Here is a 19,655-nt window from a genome sequence, read left to right as displayed (position 1 = left end):
GCTGTTAGATCCAGGGAACCCTGTTCTCTCCCGCTCCCCCTGACCTGGACAGACCCTGGTGCGCTCTGCCCCGTAGCCATTACTACTCCTGCCTGGGAGAAGATTTGCAAACGGACGGGCTGCCCCCGCCCGTTCCACAAAGACCTTCCACTATGGAACTTTATTCCCGGGTTCCCCAAGATTAGCGAATCTATAGCTGGAAAATGGTCGGCGGGAGGCTTTTCCACCCTAGGTGAGATGTTTGAGCAGGGCACTTTTTTTGGGCTGGTCCGACTTGAGGAAGCGATTGATAGGACCTCCTTATATGTGGCTACAGTATGCTGGGTTGAGGCGAGCGATTGGGAAGCGGTGGCCAGAGTTACCAGCACTTCCCCCTGATGAGCCCCTGTTGACCCTTGTGATGTGTAAATCTATTCCCTCTGGCATTGTGTCCCTTTTGTACAAGCAGCTTCAACCACGCTGTACTACACCACTTATTAAACTTAGGGAAGCCTGGAGCAAAGACCTGGGAATCGATATTACTGATGAGAGGTGGGAGGATATGTGAAGACGGGCTTGTACAGTATCTTTTAACTTTTGTACCTTGCAGACAGTATCGATTAAGCAGGTCTGTATCTCCCTACTTGTAGTAGAGTCTAACACAACTTCTTCTTAACCAATAAGATTTCCACAAATCGTCTGCATCAAAAAAAGGCTTTTTGTCAGGATAATTCCACAACAGTTCACAATATAGTTGTATCTGTAATAAAGCTTTGGCAGGATGATTCCCCAACAGTTCACAATATATTTTAGTGGGCTTGCCACTTCTTCTCAGTCTTTAACCACAACACAGTACTTCAATGACTTCTACCTGGTCCACTCACCTGCCAGTTCTAACACTACAAAGTCCCTGCCTGGTATACTGGCCTGCCAGGACCAATGAACACATCTAATACTACAACTACTTCTGTGGTAAAGATTACTTCAAACAACTTAGCAAAGCCTCTCCACAATATCAGTTTTGACTACTTCTTCCGGGAAGACGTGAAACACATTGGTGCTGCTTGTTACACATACAATACAGGTTTAGCTCCTCTCTTCCTGAATACTTTCTATCAGGGGGGCATCCCTCCTGCCACTCTTGTTTTCCCACTCTTATATTAAGAAACTGCTGACAGTGACTTGTTGATCCAACCCACTCCTCTTTGGCTTGGACAATGCTCGTTCAGGTTTTCAGAACACTTCCTTCTTGCTCACTTTGGTAATATGGTTTACAAAAAAATGGTTTCTTAATTGCCCTCTCTTGGCTTTGGCAACATTGGTTCTTATAAATTTGCCTCGATATTGGCCTCTTTTGACTCGGGCAATCCTTCTTGCCTTTACACTGTGTAATGATATCTTTCTTGTTTGCTCCCAAAGTTCTTATAAGGCCACTTTACCTGCTTTGTATCAGTTCGACCTTCAAAAGCATTATTATTCTGCCATTTCAGGTTCTTTACATTAGTTCGGTATTCAAAAGCATTGGCTTTGGCCAGCGGGTGATCACGGAGCGTTCCAGGGTGACATATTGATAGTGATCTCACTGGGTATCGCCTATCGCTCCGCTGCCTCTGGGTCTTATGCCTTCTCTGCTGCAGCCAGGCAAACTGCTCCTTTCCGCTTCCCGTTGCCCACACCGGTCAGAAATGGAGTGTTCCTCGCCCCATGGACACTCCGGTGGTCGCCTGCCGCTGAACCCCTCTTCAAAAAAGGGGAAGCTTTTATACTTAACGTTTTCCGCCATGCAACTTCTGCATACTCTGTCTTCATGGGGGACGCTTCCATGAACAACGCTTCCCACTGCGTAACTTCTGCATACAGGGTCCTTGAAGGATGAGACCCTCTCAGAGCCTGAATCCAATCTGCAAATCACAGCAGCACCAGCGTCTCTAAACTCCTGCAACTTCAACGTGACATTACGACAATCAATGCACCTCCCACTGTTGCTCTCTATGGCCTGCACCTGAGCGGGTCTTTTATACTTCCCAATCTCCCTCAGGTGTGGGTCATTAATATAATTAGACTTCAACCTGCAGTCCAGTGCCTTTGTATCCCTCTTCTTCGTCCAAGTACTTTGGGGACTACAACTCACAATGCCCCATGTGTAAATTACCTTTTCTATTTTGAATGTTATTTTCAAATGTACACATTTAATTTCTGTTCTTAAAAGCATCCTCTTAAGAAGTTTAATCAGAACTTATTTTACAAGGGAATTTTAATTTCCACTGTCAGAGGGTAATGTTTTGATATTGGCATTTAACCTTCTCCTGTTGATCACAGAAGCTTCCACTCCAATTAATATGGCTATCTTTGTGAAAGGGGGTCTTACACTCAATAAATAATTATTACAGTTTTTACCAACATCAAAATAAATAGCTTTAGCAAAGAAAGTACTGCTCTACAACAAGCAAGTAAAACATTCTGGAATTACTGAGATGTCTTTCTCTGAGAAAGACAAATACTGCGTCTCACCCAACGGAGTACTCCTGTCCCCCTAGGGTCCTTCTCCTCCCAGGTGATCCTCCCGGCTAATACCACCCCCAGGGTCATGATCAGGTAGCCACTGCCTTCCCCTGGCCACCTGGGATTCTACCCCCCCTTGTCAACCTGGTCTGTTACTTGTATTCCAGAGCCCCTCATACCCGGTCAACCCAAGCTATGGTAGAGAACACAGACTAAGAATCGCGAGTCACTGGAACTTAAGGATAGTCATGGGACAGGGCCAAGGGATGTTGGTACATATAGTCCCATTGATGTGCACTGATCCAGGAATAAGGGACTCTATAGGCAGTGAGGTGGGGCAAAAGCTAAGGAAAAAGGCCTCTTCAAAGCACAAGGAGGCAGAAGTCATATGCTAGTCCAATTGACCTCTGCAGAGTGCTCTTGAGGCCGTATAGAGGGATTCCCAAAAGCCCTGCCACCCAAGACCCAAACAAGCTCCAGGGGCCCATGACCGCGCCATTATCTAGCAAGGACTCACTCCATTGCTTTCAATGTAACCCATTTACAAGGTTAGAGAGTACAAGGGGCAAGGCTACAGCAAGCACACTCGCACCAGTCAGAGGTAAAACAAAACAGGCCTTGACACTGTCATTACAGACCAATAGCACTTCCCATCAATTAGCCAGACCAGCACAGTGGAAAACCTTACACCACCACAATTCAACAGCAGGGCTTGCACAAACAAAACATATACTTAGCCTTGCAACCACACTGGAAACACCAATTCAAAATTCCCCATGAAAATGAAAGTAAGCAGATGCCGGAATAACAAACGTTGGAATAAGGCAGTGTAACAATGAAGGGCTGTAGACCTGGAGCTTCTCTGTCCCTCTGAGTGCCTTTGTACTTTTCCGACAACAGTGCACAGAGTGCAAGCATTCACTTCATGTGATTTTAGGGACTACCATAAGACCTCTGTTTGGCTCCATGGTGTAGCTTGAGCATTGCATGTTCATAGACTATGCACTCCCTCTGTGTACATTAACCTTCAGATGATGCTGAGGAACAGTGACAAATCCCTTGCAAGTGCTGCATGCATGAAACACTTATTCTGGGGCCGATTCTCTCAAGGGTTTCTCCCTGGGAGGCTGGTACAAAGTCCCCAGGACTATGGAACACCTTTGTTCTGCTCTCCAAGAAACAAAAGCCACCTTGTCTATGCTTAACACTCACTACACCCACTGTTCTCACAAAAGGAAGACTGAGGGATGCTCTATATACAACCTTCTTTAGAGGTTGAATCACAGAGCCGGTGTCTCCTCCTGGACCCCAAAACTCTTTCATAACATGAAACTTCCTTTGTCCTTGTACATGAACATTGTTTAGGATTACAAAATACAACTTCTGAAACATAAAAGTTAACTGATGATTCACCATGTACAACAACCAAATCTTAAACTTATTCTGTCTTGTCTGTTGTAAAGTGGAAGAGGAGATGTCTGAACTAAAGTTGTGCGTATGAAAGATAGGTATAGGGTAATCCAATTCAAAACACTAAATCATTTACATTACACACTGGCTACGGTCTCCCAAATTGCTCCAGGGACTAACGATGCTTGTCTAAAATTTGGGTCAGCACCCGCCAACTTTATGCAAATGTTCTGGGAATGCCAGCATGTTGCACAGTTTTGGCAGCAGGTGGCATGCGCTCCACAAGATATCACTGTAATCTCTCCTAGCATGGCTCCTAAGGCATGGTCCCTGGGAAACATAGGTAAGGTCTGCATAACAATCCACAGACTGTTTAAGGTGGCCTGCATAGGTGCCAAAACGTGCATTCTTAGGAATTATCTGGCACAAATGGTGCAGTCGGATGGGTATCTGCTACCTAGACTCTAGAAGGGGGTGAATATGTGTGGACTCGAACAATGGCATGAGCTTGGAGAGAAATATTGTTTTATTGTTGTACATGTCTGTTATAATGTATTATGCCACCAGACTTTTATGTTGTGTAAAATGTGTTGCCTTGTTGTCTGCCAGGTGTCAAAATAAGTTTTTAAAAAAATTACAAAAAAAGGATTCTGTCGTAACTCTAGTTTATTTGAGCTAATCTGTGTTAGCTAGTAGCCACATAGTTAATGTCTGCATGCGATGAGCCAGAAAATACATTTGAATTCTAAACCAATCTATTCTTTAACTTTATAGGACCAGACTAATCAATAGGATGTTAATGCACGGAAAAATGTGCCAAGATCCGTGCAAAAGCAGCAACGAGCAGGAGTTTCCAGTGCAACAATGTCAACGTCTCTGGTTGCTAACTAAAATTGCACTGGTTATTTTGAACACCATTTGACAAGACAGTTGGAAACTCAAAAGTACAAAAGTAAACAGGCAAATAATTGAAAAAAGTTTGTTTTTAAATGACATACCATTGAGAAACACCAGGAAGACATTTGGATAGGAAAGTTCTTCTCCACACAGCAAATTAACATCTTCCACACCCAAATTGCTAGCCAACTTGATAATCGGGCCATCTTCCATATCTGTAGTGATGTGAGTCATCAGAGCTAGATTCTTAACCAAGCCACAAGCCTACAAAAGAAAACAAACACGTAAGCACCACATAATGAGATGGAAACAGCTATTAAAATGAACACAAACAGCTACTAGCTGTCGCTAAATCAAGCACAATTAATTTGACATGCCCACTTAAACAATATATATACTTGGGAATATACAGCTGAATATACTACAAGTTCCAAGCTAAGAGGAAAGGAAGACCTAATTTTATATTTGAAATAAAAGGCTTTTTGTCTGCTTGTACACTGATAATTATGTTGTAAAGTGACGAGCTTGAAAAAAGTGCAGTAAATGTGGGCAAAATGATATCTGCAAGTGAATAAAATATTAAGATTCCGCTGGCTCAGATTTTGTTTCAAATCTTTCAATTCCACAGATACTATTGACAATTTCCTTAATAGCTTCTATTTACTGTACAATGCCATTCCTTAATTTAAAGACAATATATATTATTTTATTAGAGTAATGTTTTCCCCCACTGTATGCTGGGGCTTGTAGTTCCAAAATTAGGATTGGGAAAAACTACACGTCCTAGTAAGCAATGGGAAAAAAATGCACTGGCTTGAGGTGTCACGCATGTGTTCAAACATAACTTTAAAAAACATAAAAGCAATTTACATCACAATATAAAATAGAACAAATTTAAAACCAGAAATACATCAGTAATAATTACATAATTTACCAGCACAACCTAAAAAGGCCTAACATTCATAATCTTCTAAAGCATAAACAGGACATGTTTGAAATTCATATAAAACCAGTGGATCAACGTCCATGGGTGCTAAAAGTGCATTACACGTTACCGGGAAGGTTTATCACAGGTTACTTTACAAACGCTGATGATCTTCACTAAACCGTGTGAAGAAACTTTGAGATGAAATAAACTGCATTCGAATCATTGGTACTTTTACAGAATGCCACAGGTGCAGCAGTCTGTCTAATTCCCCTCGAAGGAAGAAGTGGTAACAGATAACATTATAATAATAGGAGATGTCTGATCGATTCCTCCGAGTTTCCACAAACATTACATTGGGTGTCCGGGGAATGAACCATTTTGCCGTAAAAGTAGCAACCTTCAAGGTATTGGTACGCAGTTGGAGGTATAGGGCTCGGGCATAACCAGGTGTCACACAATCTAAGTAGGGCTCAAAACCTTCTTACTGCTTCAATAATTAAATACAGGGCACTACTGAGGCAGTGCAGTGAGTCGGAAGCGGCTGTAACGAGTGAGACAGTGCGGCTTGACTCGGTGGACTCGGTGGTCAGTAGGTCCTTTCCTCTGATCTGGAGGCTGTGGGCGGCGGGCCGCGGTCTGTGTGACTGGCTGCGGGCTGCGGACTGCGAGCGGCTGGCTGCGCTGTGGCCGCGGTGGGCCGTTGGCGGCTGTGGGTGGCGCAGGTGCAGGTGCAGGAAGCACTGGAAGCACGGGCTACGCAGTTGAGCGCAGGGCATTCGGCCCGAGGCCCGAGGTTCCGAGGCCCCTGAGTGCCGGGAGTGAAGTGCGGGACACGGGCACAGAGACTGCATCCTGAAGCGTCCGGAGCGCGTACGGCGGTCTGCAGACCCACACAAGTAGGTTATTAGAGAACGGGGTGCCAGGACTGGAGTAGGAGTCGGCACAGTTAGCTGGTACAGCCAGATCCTAGATCCCATTACCCCTGAGTGCCTGAGTGACGGCTTACATTGCCGAGTAATATCGTAGGGGCAGGGGCTCTGATTGGGGGGGTCGGGGGCAGGGGCTGAGGGCTGAAGGCGGCTGAAGGCGGCTTACAAGGTGCAATATGCAGGCACGAGACACAGTCGTCCCCATAGGTAAGCTCTAAGCTCTAAGCCGGGGCAGTCCTAGTGCATTTCCCCAGCCCCAGTGTAGTGTTGACCTAGTGGGGGTAGCGGACAGTCTAGTACTCCTCACATCGGAAGGAGGACTTGAAACTGGTAATTCAGCATCCACCCCAGTACGGAATCAACACACTGAGGATATCCAGCAAGGGAGAAAAGCGCCCCTGACAATGTATAACCTACGTAAAGGCAAGACTAGGCCATTGAGTGACGGCAAGGAAAATAAGAAGAAAGGCAATAAACGCAAAAAGAATTTAAAAACAACGCCGGTGGTACAAGGAGCCATCACAGATTTTTTTGGAGTGAATCCACCACTTGAGATCAACTCAACCATAAACGAGGAAATAGCCGAATCAAGGAATAAGGAGAGTATCTCGTTAAATTCTACAAACTATGAGGATATTGACAATAATTCATTATTGGACCTCTGTTTGAGTATCCAGAGAGGGATGGCAACGCAGAACTTGGCAAAGGCTAATAACAATTCCATCCACCATACAGAAAGTATTAATACTTCTCTGGAAGAAGCCAATCTTGTGCCCAGCTGTGGACGTCTCTCTGCATCTCCTAACCTTGCAATGGCCTCAATGGAGGATGATCCGGAAAAGGAGGATAATGAAGAATTAAGTCCGCACTCCAACAATATGGCAATAAGTGAGCTCCAATTGTCTGTGGCCTCACTACAATTTGCTCTTAAAATACTTTTGCAAATGGTAGGGAGCATACTGACAAACACTAATATCATCACGAGGACATTAGAGCGAACGGATGTCCCGCGGGATGAGACAGAAGCAAATCTATCGGATGCCCTTCAAACTATGGAGGAGATGAAAGAAGCTGAAGAGATAATGGAAGCAGCCACCGAAGATGTGGCCTCGAATCTGGTCCCAGAGGACAACCCCCCAGTAGAAGATTTGTCAGTAATAACTGTAGAGGACTTAGAAGTTGTGCATAGTCCCGGGAAATATCTCACGCGGAAACAACGTAGATTGGCTAAAAGGGCCCTGAAAAACAAGAAAGCAGCAATAGAATTTATACCTCCCAGTGGGAGACCTAAAGCAGCTATGGAACCAACTTCCAAAAAAATCAGAAAAAGAAAGGCGCGAGCAGTAGCACGAGCCGCAAAAACAAAGGGACCACTGACTGATTGGTTAGTGCCAGGAGAAAAGTATGAAATGGCTGAAACAGAGGACATCACACAGGAAGATATTGACCAAGGTGAAAGTGTTATAGCTGACACAGATGACCAAATCAGCCTAGTTGGCATAGCAGAAACATCTGAGCCTACAGGGACCGTGCAAACCTGCTCGGAAGGGGAATGTAATTCCAGTCGCATTTGTTACATTAAGAATTTGTACCCCAGTGGCAAAAATCCCTGGCTGGCGCGTTCGGAATTCTTAACCCGACTGCATCACATCCCACAACTGAGAGTTATGAAATCTGATGATTTCTCGTATATCGAACCCTTACAGGTTCCTAATCCTCATGTCTCTGCTATACACTGCACTTTTTTAGCTTCAGCACAGTTGATCAGAAAATTCAAAAAAGAATTGAGAACTGTAGATATTGCCATCGATGTAGATCCTCAGGAGAGAGACCTCACTGAAACTGAGGTAGCCATGATGGAGAAGTCACAACCTCCATTGGCCAGTCTAGTGGTGCCGGAAAATATGAACAATACAGTGGCTCCAAAAAATATGGCGATATCAGAAATACAGCAAGCTCTCAAAACATTGCTGGAAGCTCTCCCACGAATATCACAGAATCTCTGAAGCTTTTCTTTTGTTTCATGGAATTGTCGGGGATTTGCCCACCTTCTAAGACCAGATGGGTCTATGGACTTTTTGCTGCAAAATAGCTGTATATGTCTTCAGGAAACTTGGGCAATGAACCTCTTATTGCTGGACGGTTTTGTAGTGTATCAGACATTCGCCAAAAGAGGGGACAAAGGTCGTCCTTACGGGGGACTTTTTATAGGGGTGGTCAATACGGTCAACTCACGGCAGATCCAGGTCAACGCCACTGATTATCTCTTGGCGGTCGAGGTTGACTACCCCAACGATAATGGACACAGTAGATTTTTACTGATGAACCTTTATAATCCCCCGGGAGCATCTATAAGGGAAGCTCTACAAGAAGCTATTCATGAGGTATTGACCTTTTGGACTCAAAGACCTGGGAATCGGTCGGTAGTGGTGATGGGTGACTTTAACTGTCATATGAAGGACGATCAGCTGGTCACCCCTCACGCTGCATTGAATGAAAGATGCTGGATGACACATGGTAAAAGAGAGAATGAAGGGATGGGGTGGCTACAACTGTGTGAGTCATGGGATTTAGCCATGATCAACGGTCGAACAATGGGTGATAGGCCGGGGAAACACACCTGGTCTAATGGAACATCAATCAGTACGTTAGACTACATATTTATGTGTCCAGAAATGTTATCCACAGTGACTGACATGAGGGTAATAGCCAATAAATGGAGTGACCATGCGGCTCTGATGTGCTCTCTCCAACTCCCACTCCCTACTGCTTTCAAGTGTAATACGGGCATTATCCAAACTAACTATACAGGCTCTAGAATTATTTGGTCAGAGAGAAATATTAATAAGGCTACAGAAGCGCTTTTACATCCGGCCCTGGGACCTCTCCCCTATTTTGAGCAGTTAAATGTTAATGAAATAGAGGAATGGATACTGGGATTTTCAGGATTACATGCTACCTCTAGGAAAAATCATATGACAAAGCCTGGAGGTGTGATTATGCCTTATAGCAAGGAAATTCGTGATGCGAAAAGAAGGTTTAGAGCAGAGATGCGGGGGCTCAGGGGACAAAATATAGCGCACACTATCTATTATGAGAAAGCCAGGAAAGCCAAAAATAATTATAGTGCTAGTATTAGAAAGATCAGAAATACAGAGAGGAACGTTAGAAACCAGAGGCTGGTGAAAACCATCTGCTCTGGAAATTCGCGTAACATATGGCAGTTACTGAAGGAGAACAAAGAGAGGGTCAAGGACCAGCTGGACAATCCCATTGGAGAGGAAACTTGGGTAAGATTTCTCTTGGATCGTAATTCAGGAGAAGTAGATGAGCCAATAACTACAACCATGATGAATTATTATCCTCAGCCCTTTGAGCCCTCGGAGGAGGCCATTCTTAACAAAATAACAACCTTGAAAGCTTCCAGAGCGCCGGGCCCGAATGGCCTAGCGAATGTTGTCATTAAGAACCATCCTACATTTTGGGCATCCCTCCTCTCCATACTCTTTAAAAAGGTCCTAGCGCAGGGGAAGATCCCTTGTACATGGCAAACAGCAATATTGGTGCCGGTGTATAAAAAAGGGTGCCGTACGGACCCAAATAATTATAGACTTCTTTCCATGTTGGATATCACGGGAACACTTTTTGCAGCACTTTTACTTACAGAATTGCAAAACTGGGCTGAACAGGCTAATATTCTTAGTAGGTTTCAATGTGGTTTTCGTCGGGGTTTCTCTACCACGCACAATTTGTGGGTGTTAGATATATTACGAGCTCGGGCGTTCAATAAGGGCCAGCCCCCGCTTTACGCCCTCTATATTGACTTTAAGGCAGCATTCGACTCTATTCCAAGAGCTAGGCTATGGAAGAAACTTGAAGCGATGGGATGCCCGCGTAGTCTCCTGTACTATCTAAGACAGTTGCACTATAATACCACGGTGTGCCTCAGACTAAATCAAGAGGGCTCCCTGACTAGACAAGTGAGACAGGATAGAGGGGTAAAACAGGGATGCGTCACAGCACCTCTCGTGTATAATCTATATGTCCATGATATTCCAATAGTGCTGGACGAGGTGAATAACTGCCCCCCTAAAATAGGGGATGTACCGTGCGTAGTGTTGGCATATGCTGACGATTTAGTCATCTTTGACAATACTATTGCTGGTATTAGGCGCTCCGCGGAAGCACTATGGGAGTACGCTAAGATCAATGGGTTAGCGATTAACCTGGACAAGACTAAAGTGATAAGATTCACGAAGAAAAAAGTCTCCCGTGTTGAGCTTTGGGTGCAGAATAATACTATACTATATTCCCCCTCCTATTGTTACCTTGGAGTTGAAATGGAACCACGGGGTGATTATTCCCTGTGTAGACAAGGCAGGAGAATAAGGGCGCAGCAAGTAACAGCATTCATTGCATCATTTACCCGTAGGCAGGCGGGCTTCACACTATGGGGGACGAGACACCTGTATATACAGGTGTTCGCGCCCATGATCACGTATGGGCTGGAAGCCCTAACCTCATTTGATCTAGCCTGGCTACAAGTGGTGGAGGGAAAATTTTGGCGTCGCATTCTGGGGTTACCTCCGAGTGTCCCTATGGCCTTGATAAGGCTTGAGTTGGGTCTACCTTCACTTAAAGCAATGGTGCTTAAAAAAAGGGTGAGCTTCTATCTTAAGATGAAGAGCAGTTCTCCCAATCCTCTATTGGCTACCATATATTTAGAAGTAAGTAAAAAAGATACTTCTTCCCCTCTTCAGAAAAGTATGAACCAGTTACTGAGAGATATTGGTTGGACAAATAGAGGGTCGACTGTTTCCCAGGAGGCTCTAGTAGCCCTGGGGAAAAAGGTAGAATTATGGGACTGGCAGGAGAACTTCTCACATCTAGGATGTTTAAAGTCATGTGCTTTTGTAAAACATCGACTGTATAGTTATATGAAACCTCAGACATATCTGCATTTATGCCCTTCTGTAAAGCTTAGACGGTTTATCATTCTCTTCCGTTTGGAGCAATTACCTACTTTCTATAATCTGGGATCGAGGGAAAAAATTGCAACTGCTGACCGAATATGTCGCATATGTGCTCTAACGGAATGCCTGGAGACGGCTAAGCATCTACTAACCGAATGCCCTAAAATGAGACCCTCAATTGTTAAACACCTTGGAGAATTTGCTCACAATCTGGAATCAATATCTGAAAATCAATTCTGGCTATATTGTACAAATACATCTAATATGCATCTTTTTATTGCATTATACAATATATGGCTACAGATTGAAAAAGTGTTAGGCATTTTTATTTAAATTGACTGAAAGTGTTTTTATAGGAAGGTTTTATTATTATTATTAGTAAGATTTTGGATCTTGTAAAAGCGTTATGTACTTATAGATACTTATGTATTTTATATTTCACTTTGTTTCTTTTTTGATTTTTTCCTTTATTCCTTTTTTTCTATTTGTATAAATGTAAAAAGTGAATTTTCTTTTTCCTTGGTTTTGTAAATATAACATGTGTAAAGTTTGAATTTTTTCATTCTATATCACATTAAATTATAAATAAATAAATTAAATACAGAAATCCTGTCGACAACCCGGCACATGCCCTTTTCATATTCCTTCTAGTCGCCTCTTTGCACTTCGTTTTAACCAGTTCCCTGAAGCTGGTAATAACCCTGCAGGTAATAACCAGGGCGAAGTACCTAGGAGTACTGCTCTGCTGCTCTCTGGAACCATTGTTGAGCCTTGCTGCAATCAATGGTATTCCTTCATCAAAAAGACTTTAAACAGTGCTACTTGTGCACTTTGAACTTTTGACTTAGCTAGATTGACTTTATTCTATTTTATGTACCCTGTTTAGACCCAGTATTTCTATTTTATCTGGTGTGACCATCAAGCTCCTCCCTTTTTTGGCAGAAATCCATAAAATCCAGCATGCCAGCGCGCGCATTCACAAGGGCGAAGTATCTCTTCACTGCGAAGAGTGAAAGCAGCTCTTCACGTTCTCCAAGGTCAGTCCTAATCCTTGATATCACCTCTCATGAGACGTGGGTTATACACGCTCAAAACCGATATGCCATTGTCTCCATCTAAGCAACACAATGAACGTAAATTCTCTGAGAGCACACCCCGAAGTCGAGCTGCAGTGATTGCACGCGCCTCCTCCATTTTAATCACACTTCGGATGCTCTCAGCTAGAATCATTAAATCAGCAAAGAACGAGGACATCCGAATCTTTTGTAGAGAAAAAGTTGCAAGTTCAGACCGTACACAGAGTAACCCATCAGCACTCGAACGAGTGCCTTTGGACTCCTCAACTCCTACTAAGACACCCCGCAGTTCATCTCTCACAAATGTTGAGGTGAAATCCACACGCACCAAGCCAAACACAATGTCCACACACTGTGTTACACCGCAAAATGTGCAAGAGCTAAACAATGAAGTACACAGTGTGATTGACAATATACCCAACAATATTTCATTATCGGATAGCCTTGTATTACAGAATGCCTTAACAGCTCCGAATCCACCAGAGACTCCTGAGCTTATTGCTGATAAAATTGCCCATGGTGTGGCTCCTTGTTCCCAAAATCCAAGTACATCAACAGACACTGTGATAATCGATTTAGAATCAAACGGCTCCTGTTTTTCGGCTGCGGAAGAATCACAAAATTTGTCCCGCTCACCTGATTTATTTCCAGATCTATGCCAAGAGGCTTCGATATTGGATACCTCCTACACATCAACCACCCACGCAAACCGAATTCGACCTTTTCTCCCGACATTATTCCAGCACCTTTGGCGACCCCAAATTCGCTAATTGAAATCATGCCTAGTGCTATGAATACAGCATTAGTTTAGTTTAAAGATGACATTGATTTCACTCACAAAATTATTCGAAACCCTTGAGGCGAAATAACTCACTAAAATGAGCAATTGGCAAAAAGCTTACGATTTGACCAAAAACCTTAAAGCAGGGGATGCTTGTGCAGTTTCTAACTTGAAAATCAATTCAGAAAAACCTGAACCTACCATCTATCCACCTCATCAAGACTTGGGAAAATGTCTGGCAATAGTACCATTTAGATCAGGAACAATTACTATTGTGGAAGCTGTCAGTAATCTGTCAACTGTACCCAACAATAACCGAAAAACACCAGACATGGAGAATAGCCGAATCACCCCATGAAAATCCAAAACGAGCATATACCATCTTTTCTGGCCCAAGTCAACCAAAATATTTCACTAAAAAGAAATCTAAAAATGTAACCTCCTCCCAAGAAAAGAAATAAAAAAATGTAAAGACAATGAAATCTGCCACACACTCCACGAAAAAACAATTTTTCAAATAGCTAAATAGCACAAAATAAATGTGACAATGGCCTCAGAAGCAATTACAAAAAAATATTCTCAGTTGGCGCACACGAAGAAACTCAAAATGCACGAGTCTGACATAACTCCCTTACCTTATGCTCCACTTGATGCACTTATAACAGAAGCGGCTGATCTACAACAAACAAAGCGAGAAAATCTCTGTGTGGCAGGAGCAACCCACAATTACTAAAGCCATTGCAACTGTCACCATACTAGATGATCAAACACTTGATGAACGTCGCCACAAGATCAGGAAAGCAGTTGATTCTTATATGACATTCCAGAGGTTTCAACCGCCTCTTTTTCCATCAAATCTTCAGAGAGAGAGACACAAAAAACATCTTCAGTAACTTTCTCTCGATAACCGAGTGAACATCCCAAAACTGTCCACTACTGTAGTAGATAAAAGTAAACTGATGACCAAAACATCTACTGATCCGGTGTCTTCTAACTGCACCAGACTGTCTCTGACCCCTGACGTTGAGCTTTGCTTTGGTAAATCCAACGAAATTTGGGATATCTTCGAGCAATATTTAGCTAAACAACTTTCTCTTGCATAATTGCCTCACACTGTAGCACAAAATAAATTGGATCATCATCTATCTGCCACAAATTTAGAATATCGAGTGCAGCAATCCCTAAAGGCTCATTAAAATTAAGATGGTGCAGTCAGAACTCTCACTCCGGTGGTGCTGCAAGACACCAGATCTACCCTTCACGCCTTGCCCCCTGGATCAAATAAAAATAAAAATCACCACACATTATATTCACTTACCATTAGATGTCAAACCTCTTCCTTTCCTTCCTACGATCTGAATCGTAGAAGTATCATTGCAATCTTTTCTGACATACCATAATTGGAAGATCTTTCCCCAATAGATATTGACCAAGTCGAATGTATTAATGAACGGGATTTAGGAATAGCTAGACTTTGGATGAGATTGCGCTTAGTACAAAATACCATTTGGTTAGCTTAAAAAGAACTATTTGAATTGGGCTTTGACATTTTCGGAGAAACACCTTCTGCCACAGACCTCTGTCCAAAAGAACTTGTCCAATCAGAAATGCAGCATAACACTCTAATCATTCCTCTGACCATCTCAATCACAATTCAACTCCCACCTCCTGTACATGTGGTACCAAATGAATATAACTAGATTCAGCCTTAAGTGCCAATACCTTTTCCTTACTAAGCTGAAACACAAGAGGATGTGCTCACTTAATAAATAGCTATGAATCTCGCTTGGCACAAGTTGACGTAATTATGTTTCAAGAAACGTGGCTAACCACCATCCCGTTGTGGGATGACAATGACATCCAACTGCTCCCTGCTAATCGAGGCGTGAAGGGCAGACCAAAGTCAGGACTTGTGATCGCCTCCTAAATCAGTTCAAACATCTCGATGGAACCTTGGGCCACTCCTAATGACTTAAAATTTCACACATCATTCTAGCAGGGGATTTTAGCAGGGGATTTTAACTTACACTGCCTGGACAAATAACTAGATCAATCAAACAAAAGGTTAGTACAAGGGAATGACTTTGTTAAAGCAAGGAATTTAATTATGCTAAATGGAGCTATTCCTGATGACATCCCTCCCCCAAATGACATGGAAAAGAGGTATATCAAGTGCGATTCTAGATTATATCTATGTTGATCATTCTTTATTTTCTAAAACAGCACATTTTCAAATAATCCCCTCTGAACAAAGTGATCAGAATATGTTAACTTTCTTATGGATGGGTGATATGATCACAGCACATCAACTCCCATTTAAAATATCATAGAATACTCACCATAAATAACCAACTTAATAGAATTCGTTGGTCCAAGAAATCTTCTGATAATTTTCATGAATCCATGAACACAGCATTTTTGAAGTCCCCTTTTGTTGAATACTATGATTTGCTATAACTGTACCGTTCACAAGGTGCCAATAGCACAAAAAGATTAACAGCATCCCATGTATTTGATCCTCATTTAAAGAAAAGAAAAACTTTATTATGCCAAGAAAAAAAGCAAGTGATGCTACTACCAATAGACCAGAGATGGACTGCACTAAGAAAAATCTAAATGAAATACAAAAATTGGATTTGTGCACGAAAATCCAAAATATTTCAAAATGACAGAGAAAAGAGTTTAGGAATGTTATATAACAAAAATACTGCACAAACATGGGCATTGATGAATCAAATGATAGAAAATTCTCAACTAGCGGTCCAGATCAATGGTGTAAGCGAATCCCAGTGGATAACTCACTTCACTAATCTATATGCGTTACCCCAACTAACACAAGTAAACAGTACGTGTCAAACATCTGGTCGATTTCTGATAAAATTCACTAGAGCAGATATTCTATAAAGAAAGCGAGCCGCTCGAAAGCCTGAGGGACTGATGACCTCTCCAACCACATGCTAAAGCAACATCCAGAAGCATGAGCTTCAATCTTATTTCATTTATTTTCTTATATAAACTCCAAACAACAAATCCCACGTTCATGGAGACACTCCATCATACTCCCAATATACAAGAAGGGCGATCGTCAAAATCCAACCAATTACAGACCGATCACCCTTCTTGATGCCCCCGGCAAGATCTTTACTCGCCTCTTGTTAAGAGATTTATATGCATGGTCTCTGGCCACAAACAAAAGCGACCCTTTCCAATTAGGATTTGTTGCCGGCTTGGGCACCTCTATAAATATCATAACTCTTAACATATTGCAGGCTCAATGCACTGCTCGAAAAACAACCTTTATATATGGCCTTCCTGTAAGTTTAGGGTTGCTTTTGACTCGATAGATCGTCAATTGCTTATGAAGAAGCTACAATCGTAACAATGTCCTAGCTCTTTAATAACACTGATCGATCTTTTACACTCTGACACAACAATGCAAGTCAGGTTGTCTCTAGAAGGATTGTTAACCACCTCTTTCTCGACAAAACGTGGCCTCAAACAAGGCTGCATATTGGCTTCCAACCTTTTTAATTTGTTAATACTTGACATGGGTGAACGTTTCTTAGAAGTCACTGCAGACCCTCCCAAATTAGGAACACAACAGATCTCGTGGTTATTGTACACAGCTGACCTTGTACTCCTATCACAAACTCAGAGAGGTCTGCAAAGACTGCTAAACAAACTAGAAACTTACGCGCATAAAAATAACATTCTGATTAATTTAGAAAAAACACATTCTGGAATATGAAAATCATCAAAGCGGAAAACAAGATCTTTTACTTGGATACTCCAACAGAATAAACTATCCGTAGTACAACAATAAAAGTATCTAGACACTTAGTCAGTGGTCAACCCAATGACAGGCTCTATCTTCTTAATATTGACTCCAAAGTAGTCACCCTTACATAACAAGCAAATATCCTTTTCAATAAATTTGGCAAATTTACCTGCAGTCATATAATGACTTATTATTTTCAAAAAGTATAACTTATGGATCTGAGTCCAAGGCCCCTAGAGAGCGAATATTCTGGGATAGATTGGAAGCTCGTTTTTGGCAGGCACTTTTAAAATTGCCCAATTGTATACCAATGCCCATTATACATTTCGAGATTGGAGCTTTAACACTGTATATTCATTATGTATGGAAAATGTGGTGTTTGTTTCGAAAATGTTTATTGGGAAAAAATGCAAACAATATTTTGTACTCATTCACCATGCATTTAATGACATCTTGTCAAGACTGAGAAAATGGTGGACCTTCACACTAAACACATTAGATGATGCGGATATCTCAATAGCACTCCTAATTAGAAATCCAGTAAGAGCTAAAAAATAAACTATATCAACAGGACTGCATTTTTACCCAAGCTCAATGTCGGACGTATAAAGAATTTGATCCACTAACATTTGACACAAAAAAGCTTGCATGATGGCCAATTATCTAATTAAATGCTCTTCTCAGCATTTTAGAAATCAATTTTTAAGAATCCGATTAATCTATGGCCTTTTAATGATCTTTTGGCTAGATGTGGCATCATCCCCAATTTTTGTCGCTTCTGTGCTAAAAAAAAACTCAAAAAGAAACTGTCCAGCATTTAGTTGTTGATTGCCCAGCCCTAATCTCGGAACGCTCTGTTTATTAAAAAAATCTACTTAATTGTCAGTTAAATATGTCAAACAATGACATTTGGCAAAAACTTGTCTCCTCACCCAAAATAACAGTGAAAATAGCCTTAATACAATATCTAGAACATCTGTAACAAATAGTGCAATAACGATTGTACATCTAATATTTTGCTACACAAGAACATTGTTATAAAATCTGAGCACAATGTTTTTATTATAAAATACAATCTGATTTTATTGTATCCCTGTGGAATTACGACTCAGGAGACAGGTGGATGCTGAAATATTATTTAATACTGAGATGGAAGTGGTCTTCAAATGTCAATAAAGAATACATATCCAACGGTTTCTTCACCAATATTTCTTCCTTCCAAAATATACTGGAGTAATTCCCAGCTTTCTCCTATCTCGAAGTGTCCGGATATGCCCACCACTCCGTTCTTCCTTCACTTCCTTCTCCTGTGTCCTGTGAATAGAACAGACAGCGTCAATGTGATTTGGCAGGCTTTTATTGCTTTCCTCAGTTTCAAATCCCCACCAATCACCATGGCCCCTGCCTAGCCCTCCATTCATTGGCCCCTAAGGCTTCGTCCCGCCTCCCTCAAAGGCTGTCGTCCCGGCATGCAATACCTCCTGCATCTGGAGTTCTGGGGGAAGACCTGTGGCGCCTACCTCACCGCGTTTTCTATGGGGCTGCTGCCAGGCCAAGTATGGGCGGAACCTGGCATCGCGTGTCCCTCCCAGGCTGCCATAAAATGTTTTGCGGCGCCGATCCTGCCCACCCCTCATTCCGTCTCGGATGGGCTGCGAGGGTCGCCTCAGCCCCCCCGGCCGGCTCATCTGTGTAGTGAGGTAGGTGATGTGTCACGTGGCTGTACGCAGCGTTTCCTGATGGTGCTTGTCATGATCTCTGCTTCCAAAAGGTCAGGGTTTTCCCAACTCCCTTGGAAGCAGATCCATAACCCAGGTTCTGAGTGCCAACCAGTCCCAATTGGGACCTTTTGGACCCAGTCCTGGCGCCAGTGGCACCAGGCTCATAAATATGCCCAGTCCCAGCGCTGGAAGCGCCGGGCTCATGATGCTTGGGTGGACTTACCTTCAACAGACCATGCTGCTTACTTGCCTGCCAGTTGAGCCTCTGATCCTCTTCTGTTTGGAACTACTTTTCCTGTTGGGTGGGGCTGGAGCCACTCCCTAGATTCAGAACACTGGAACTCTTCTGGAAGGCAGGAACTCTTTTCTTACCAGGAACTCTTTTCTTACTTAGGCGTGGCTGTGGAAGGAGACACCTAAGCACTACAGGAGGCTATTTAAACCACACCCGGTGGATGATTCTTGCTTTGCGTTATTCTGCAACCTCTGCAGCAGAACGCTCATCGTGTCTTCTGCATCCGGTCCTGGGCCTAAGGAAAAAGGCTTACCATCCTGAATCCAGTCTTCAGCAACACCTATAAAGACAAGAAAGAACAGGTTAGCATTCCGGCATCTGAAAGGCAAAGGCTTACCATCCTGAATCCAGTCTTCAGCAACACCTATAAAGACAAGAAAGAACAG

General features: G+C 42.7%; 1 protein-coding gene across 1 annotated transcript in view; it reads right to left on the bottom strand.

The window, feature by feature from the left end:
* Window positions 1-19,655, bottom strand: part of POLR3B (RNA polymerase III subunit B) — a 1,940,302-nt gene that overhangs the window by 641,391 nt on the left and 1,279,256 nt on the right. Inside the window, exon 15 of the mRNA XM_069628254.1 lies at window positions 4,890-5,052. Within this exon, the coding sequence (XP_069484355.1) occupies window positions 4,890-5,052 (163 nt within the window). The remainder of the gene's footprint in view (window positions 1-4,889; window positions 5,053-19,655) is intronic.

The sequence above is a fragment of the Ambystoma mexicanum genome, chromosome 12 (assembly GCF_040938575.1).
Source record: "Ambystoma mexicanum isolate Mex_15411 chromosome 12, UKY_AmexF1_1, whole genome shotgun sequence".
In the NCBI taxonomy this organism is placed as follows: domain Eukaryota; kingdom Metazoa; phylum Chordata; class Amphibia; order Caudata; family Ambystomatidae; genus Ambystoma; species Ambystoma mexicanum.
The sequence above is the reverse complement of the archived record's forward strand: the minus strand, read 5'-3'. Positions and strand labels throughout refer to the sequence as shown.